The sequence below is a fragment of the Microtus ochrogaster genome, unplaced genomic scaffold (genome assembly GCF_000317375.1).
Source record: "Microtus ochrogaster isolate Prairie Vole_2 unplaced genomic scaffold, MicOch1.0 UNK21, whole genome shotgun sequence".
Taxonomy (NCBI): domain Eukaryota; kingdom Metazoa; phylum Chordata; class Mammalia; order Rodentia; family Cricetidae; genus Microtus; species Microtus ochrogaster.
Window position 1 is genome coordinate 1,818,873 of NW_004949119.1, and position 7,335 is coordinate 1,826,207.

A 7,335-nucleotide genomic window follows, 5' to 3' on the forward strand; every position below is an offset into this window, starting at 1 on the left:
GTAACCAGAGAGAGCAGCGAGTCCTGAGAAGAGAGAGAGAGAGAGAGAGAGAGAGAGAGAGAACAGGTAACCAGAGAGAACAGGTAACCAGAGAGAGCAAGTCCTGAGAAGAGAGAATCCTGAGAAAGAGAGAACAGATAACCAGAGAGAGTGAATCCTGAGATTTCAAAAATGACAAAAAGGAAGTCTGTGGAAACAGAATGGGAGGCGTAGGACAGAGAGAAACTTCACTAGATTCCATTCTGTAGCTCACATCAAAATAGCAAGAACCTAGTCGGGTGGCGATGGTGGCGCACGCCTTTAATCTCAGCACTCGGGAGGCAGAGGCAAGTGGATCTCTATGAGTTTGAGGCCAGCCTGGTCTGCAAGAGCTAGTTCCAGGACAGGCTCCAAAACCACAGAGAAACCCTGTCTCGAAAAACCAAAACAAACAAACAAACAAGAACAAAAATTCCTTCCCAACTTCCTAGAGGTCTCATGATTACCCCCAACACCCCGTTAGTTCCCAGAAATCCCAATGAACTCACAAGTGTCAAAAGTATCATTCATACCGTGCCTACAATTAAAACTGTGCAAAGCCCCTAGAGCCACAGCCTGCTTTCAGGTTCCCTGCCTGGAAACTGTCCTTTCTCTTCCCTTCATCCTGCCATCTAGCAAAACCACCGCCATCACAAACGTCAGGCCCTCACCATTTCACCTCTATTGTCTGTTCTTGGTTTAAGCCACTAAGCCATGTAAAAATAACAGTTGTAAGATAACTAGGACCCTGAGTAAAATAATTCTCCTCTTCCTCATTACTTTCTCAATTTGTCCCAAAGACTGCTTCCAGGGATCATGAGATAGATATGATGTGTGGATGAGACTTAGGACTCAGATCCTAATTGAGAACAAAAAAATCATGCACTCACTGGCTTGTTTGGCCTTTTGGGTGTAGGTGGCAGTAAGATCTTCTCCCACTGGGTGAGGGACAGGACCCACCATAGGGATGAGATGAGGACCAGGCCGGAGTGGACCATGGGGTAGCAGAAGTGCTTCCGCAGGTGGTGGCTGAAGGGCTGTTCCTTCCTCCCAAGATGGGGAGCTCACACGGCTGTCACCCTGGCTGGGAGAGCCAGTTTTAGCAGGTACTGGTTCTGCAGGACTGTCAGACAGGTACACCTCATCAGGTGTGGCTCCTGGAGGGATGGGCCTTGTGGGACCTCGGCGGCGGGTTCGGCGGGGTTTCTCCTGTGTGGCAGGGCCATCAACATCACTGTCTGTCTCTCCATAGTAAGCTTCACTGTCAGGAGGTGAACGAAGGCTCCCAGGCTGAAAAGCCTGGGGAGCAGGAGCACCTGGGGGCTCTGGACTCAGCGGAGATAGGGGTGACAGCACCTGAAGCTCCCCTGGAGATGGAGATCTCACAGACCCTTCATCTGCTACCCTGCATGGAAAAGATGAATTTGAAAGAGGGTCTAATGGTTACAGGACTAACAGCTCTGGGGGGGGGGGATCTGGAGGGATGAAGGAGCAAGGCAGGGGAGAAAGGATACTGGCATATGGCTGGAATAGGTGGGCTAGGAGAGAGGGATCTGACGACTTTGAGGAAGATGTGATAAGGAACGGGCAAGGATTGAAGTCCACCAGACATTCAAATACCTGCTTGACACCCCATCCCTCAGTTGCAGATACATTCCATTGGGATGTATATACAAACATTCTTCAGCAGAAAAAGTAACCAGAAATAGGTACGTGTTAGTTACCTAAGTCAGGTCAGTGAGACGGACAAGATGAGACCCAGGCTAGAGAAAAAGGAGAGGACTTCCTACCTCCTAACAGTGAGGACGAGTTGATGTCCTGAGGCATCGATGAGGGTCATGGCACTGGCATGGGAGAAGTTTGTGCAAGAAACTCCATTGATCGCCAAGAGCTGGTCCCTCTCTCGGAGTCCTGCTCTTCCGGCCTGGCTCCGTCTTCGGATCTAAGATGTTGGAGGAGAGATTGTGGATCATGGGGAGCTCCAATGAGAGCGGATGAAAGGACAAAAAAGGCTTTCTTGTTGTTGTTGTCTGGTAGGTCAAACGGAGTAAAGACCTGCCTAGAGGTATTCTGGGAGATTGTGACACAGGGCTATCATTTGTTGAGTTCTCCCAATGTTAGGCACTGCACTGTATGAAATATTGCACCTAATTCTTAGTTTATACAGTTGGTACTATCATTACCCACGTTTTACAGCCCAGAAAGCTAAGCCTTTAGGGTAAAACTGTAAGGCTGATGACTTAATCAGCAAGCCTAGCACCTAATCTTGCCTAGTAAGAAAATGGAGATGACTTAGGGAAAAAGGAGCATTGAAGGCATTGGCAGGGCAGGGTAGGGTAGGGCAGGGCAGGGCAGGGCAGGGCAGGGTTGGGCTGGGAGAGACAGCCTTAGCTTGTCACACATCAAATTAGTCAGAAATGAGAACCTTCCCTACATTCCTGAAGTTTGGAGTAGAGAAGCTCACACACATAGGGGAGCAAATACTGGATGAGCAGACTCAGTCTCTTCTCCCACAGTGCTGAAGCAGGGCCTTCCATTTGCTCTGCTCCCTGAAACCAGAATTGTCTTTGCTTCTAGTCCTCCAGGAGCTTGTGGGCACAGTCTGCTCCCTATAGCCTTGAGCATGCTTATCTGCCCACCTGCCCACTACCTCTTCTTCACAACCTCCCACTCTGCCCACCTCCACTGGCCCAGAAGGCCACCACATGACTCTTCCCAAGTTCCGTTAGGTTCCCTTTTTATGAAATATCACTTTAGGGGCTTTCCCTTACCTTGGATACCTGTAAAGGTTTCTTCTGTTCAGCCCCCCCCTGAAGCCGGAAGCCCCAGGGTGCTCCCCCTGCTAATGTGACCTGTACCTCCTCCTTAGCACCCATTGCACAGCTTGGCCCGTGACCTCCGGAGTTTGGACAGTGTCCCTCAGAGACAAGTTGAGGTGCTGGTACCCCGTCCGGCCTGCCTATCTGGCTGTCTTGCTTCTGCCGACCCAGGCCTACACACACACACATACACACACACACACACACCACACGCCATAGGCAGGCAACTTGGGCCTTGGATCAGTACAGTCCAGTACACATGTCCTGTCAATCACCCGTTGCTTAAAATAGTTGCCGGCTGTACTCTTCTCCCTCCCCCAGCTATTTTACTCCTAGAACTAATTATAGTACAAACTCCTGCCCTCCATGTCCTCCCTTCTCCCGCACAGGCCTTTTTAGCCAGGGCTCAGTATCAGATCTGTGGGACTTTTGACTAAGTACAATCTTTCAGGCACCATACCTTCTCCAAAGCCCACTGCACAGTGAGAGCAGGAGAGAGGATTCAGCCCCAGAGCTAGCAAGAAGTGACGGTGTTTGCTCCTTAAACTCCTTAGGGAAGAACGCCGCTTTGAATTTACTGTTGAACCCGAGCCTGCTTGTGCACAGCACAGGAAAGGATGACTTTTGTGAAAGAGTAAGAGTTTAATCCCAGCCCTCGAGAGACAGAGTCAGGTGACTCTCTGAGTTCCAGACCAGCCTGGTCTATAGAGCAAGTTCCAAGACAACCAGGGCTACACAGAGAAATCTTGTCTTGCAAAACAAACTAACAAAAAGTAAGTTTTTTTTTTTCTTTTGGTTTTTCGAGACAGGGTTTCTCTGTAGCTTTGGAGCCTGTCCTGGAACTCCCTTGGTAGACCAGGCTGGCCTCGAACTCACAGAGATCCGCCTGCCTCTGCCTCCTGAGTGATGGGATTACAGGCGTGCGCCACCACCGCCCGGCTCAAAAAGAGTAAGTTTATACATCGAGTGGCCAGATATGAGGAAGCAACAGACCCAAGCCTCAAACCTTCCTTCAGAGGGGACAGTTAAGGAATATGTATAAGTTAAAGACATCTGTTAGATGGCTCAGCATTTCAAGCTTGACACCCGACCTGAGTTCTAGCCCTAGAACCCACAAGGCATGGTGGAAAGAAGAAACTGACTCCAAAAGTTGTCCTCTGCCCTCCACACATACGTTGGAGCATTTGAAAAACAGCAGCAGGACAGTCTGAGGTTGGGGAAAGGTGAGTGATGGAAGCAATCAATGGGTTCTCTGCACATCCCCCCTGTGACAGGAGTTGAATCAGGGCTTGTGTGCACTGTGTGAGAAAGCTGGAGTTCTGCACTATAGCCCAGCCTTTATAGCTCTCGTCAGATTCATGTATGTTTGGCTCTCTGATATCAAGCAACCACTCACCACACATTTGCAAAGCCCAAGTGAAGAGTCGGTTATTTCCATAAAGCAGCCTTCAAGCCCTGGAAGGGGAAGTAATCCACAAGACTGTTAGTATTATGACCCACATACTGTTTTTGACAGCAAGGCTACTGGGAGACTAATAAGACACTGCTTGGCTGTGTAACTTATAAACTGGTGATTTTAGTGCCATTGAGATGGCTTAGTGGGTAAAAATTCTTCCTGTGCAAGCCTGACAACCCGAGCTTGATCCTTGGGAGCAGAGTGGAAGGAAAAAACTGTCCTCTGACCTCCATATCTGAGCGGTGGCAGAAGTGTGTCAACACCCTTGCAGACACGTCACACAAAATAATACAGTTCTAAGTTAGTGACAAGGAACTAAAACTAAGCGATCCAAGGTGGCTGATGGAGGTGTGCATCAGCAGTAACTGTAACTATGGAAATCTGTCTGTCCACTACAGGACTGGGTACTAGGTGGAGGAATTTTGATCATTTCTGATTCAGTTGTTTTGCTACATCTTTTTACTTCTTTCTAAAAGCTGTTTTCTGGTCATCTTCCAGCTTCTCCCCAATAGGATTAATCCTTCCTTCCTTGGACAACATAGGTATCTTGTGCACACTTCCATTTTTCAGTCAATCATGTAGATTATTTATCTGCCTCCTAGATCATTAAAAAGTTGAAGACAAGGAATGTGTGCTGATGTAGTCCACAATTTGACTTTTTGCTTTGTTTTTCTTTTGAGGCACAGTCTCATGTAACCCAAACTGGACTCTGAACTCTTGATCTTCCTGCCTCCACCTCCCAAATCACACGTTGTATGTTATTATATTCTGTATCTCAGGCTGTTCTCAGTAAATGTTTGCTGAGCTAAATTACTATCACAATACAAAAGGGGAGAGGCTGTGGAAACATGGTCAGAGATGTGTGTGTAGACAAGCAACTGTTGATATCATTAAAATCTCTACTTGTTTCTAGGTTTCCACTGCACAAATGTGTCCCACATTTTGAAACCTCTTTCCGTTACAAAACGTAACATTATCATGCTGTAACTGATTAACAATGGGTAAGGTTTGTGGAATAGCTCTTCTGCTGGTGTGATAAAAGCTATTTATCTTGGTTATGATATACTTATAAAAATCAGAATTTAGCCAGGCAGTGGTGGTGCTTTAATTCCAGCACTCGGGAGGCAAAGGCAGGGTGATCTTTGTGAGTTCGAGGCCAGCCTGGTCTACAAAAGCTAGTTCCAGGACAGGCTCCAAAGATACAGAAAAACTCTGTCTCAACCCCCCAACTCCAGTCAGAATTTAGAGTTAGAAGAACAATATCTGAGTTCTTGTTACTCTATTGTTTATCACTATAACTTTATAACTTGACTATCAGTTTAAAAACATCTAGATATCCCTCATTGACTATTCAAATATGGAAGTGTGCACAAGATACCTATGTCGTCCAAGGAAGGAAGGATTAATCCTATTGGGGAGAAGCTGGAAGATGACCAGAAAACGGCTTTTAGAAAGAAGTAGAAAGATGTAGCAAAACAACTGAATCAGAAATGATCAAAATTCCTCCACCTAGTACCCAGTCCTGTAGTGGACAGACAGATTTCCATAGTTACAGTTACTACTGATGCACATCTGCATCGGCCACCTTGGATCACTTAGTTTGTTTATTTATTTATTATGTATACAATATTCTGTCTGTGTGTATGGCCAGAAGAGGGCACCAGACTCCATTACAGATGGTTGTGTGCTCTTAACCTCTGAGCCATCTCTCCAGCCCCGCATTTACTGTTTTGAGACAAGGTCTCACTATTCAGCCTAGGCTAACCTTGAACTTGTTATAAATGGTGTTTGAAGTTCTGATCCTCCTGCCTCCGCCTCTAGAATGCTGAAATGACAGGCATGTGCCACTATGTCCAGTCAGCACTAGTGTTATTGTTTTGTTTTGTTTCATCAGTAACATTTTTTAAAAAAATAAAGTCTAGGGTAGTATGGTGGTAGCGCACACTTTTATTTATTTATTTATTTTTAAAGATTTATTTATTATGTATACAACTTTCTGCCTCCATTTATACCCACATGCCAGAGGAGGACGCCAGATCTCTTTACAGATGGTTTGGAGCCACCATGTGGTTGCTGGGAATTGAACTCAGAACCTCTTGAAGAGCAGACAGTGCTCTTAACCACTGAGCCATCTCTCCAGCCCCCCATCAGTAACATTTTTAAGAGCACTACAGACCATGCTAAATGCCAAGTTGATATACAGAAAATTTAAAAAAATGCAATTTGTAGCCTTGATCTTCAAGTTTGTGACTCCTAGCTCTGACTAGGAAGTGTGTAACTTCAAGCCAGACAGATTACATCTACTTCCTTACGGTGAAAAGATAAACAGGATAAATCATGTAAATGCTAAAGTCTCCCAGTTGCCCAGACTCCTGAAATAATCACACAAAACTATATTATTTAAATCACTCCTTGGCGAATTACTTAATTGTATTGTTAACTAGCTCTTATATCTTTAGCTAACCAATTTCTATTATTTTATATTTTACCGTGGCCTACTGGCATGGTTCCATCTAAGGTGAAGGCTCAGCCTTGGGCAGGTGCTCAACAAATGTCAGTTGCATTTGGCAAATTATTAAACTAGACAAATGTTAGTCAGCAAGAGAATTATCTAGGAGAAAGACATCTGTCAAGCTTAGTGGCAGGGACTTAAGGAACTATTGTTTGCTGAGCCCCATCTCCAAAACTGACCTACATCTAGATGGATCAGAAGTTTACATTTTTCGCAAGGTTTGGTGGCATATGCATTAATCCCAGCACTCTGGAGATATGGGCAGGAGGATCTCTGTGAGTTCGAGGTTAGCTAGGTCCACAGAGTGAGTTCTAGGACAGAAGGGCTATGCAGTGAGATTCCCTACTAAAAATAAATGAATGAATGAATGAATGAATGAATGAATAAATCCTGGTAGTGGTGACACACACCTCCAGCACTGGGGAGGCAGAGGTAGGCAGATCTGGGAGTTCAAGCTAGTCTGGTCTACAGAGCAAGTTTTAAGACAGCCAGGGCTACACAGAGAAACCCTGTCTCAAAAAAAAAAAAAA

At 45.8% G+C, this 7,335-nt stretch overlaps 1 protein-coding gene across 2 annotated transcripts in view; it reads right to left on the bottom strand.

The window, feature by feature from the left end:
* Positions 1-2,894, bottom strand: part of Synpo2l (synaptopodin 2 like) — an 8,924-nt gene extending 6,030 nt beyond the window's left edge. The window contains exons 1-3 of one of the 2 annotated variants that reach the window (XM_013353961.2): positions 2,799-2,894; positions 1,809-1,960; positions 909-1,423 (exon numbers count right to left, since the gene is read on the bottom strand). In XM_013353961.2, coding sequence (XP_013209415.1) covers positions 909-1,423; positions 1,809-1,960; positions 2,799-2,894 — 763 coding nt within the window. Of the gene's footprint in view, positions 1-908; positions 1,424-1,808; positions 1,961-2,789 lie in introns of both variants that reach the window. The other variant, XM_005367630.3, reaches the window with a different exon arrangement.
* Positions 2,895-7,335: the final 4,441 nt, after the last annotated feature.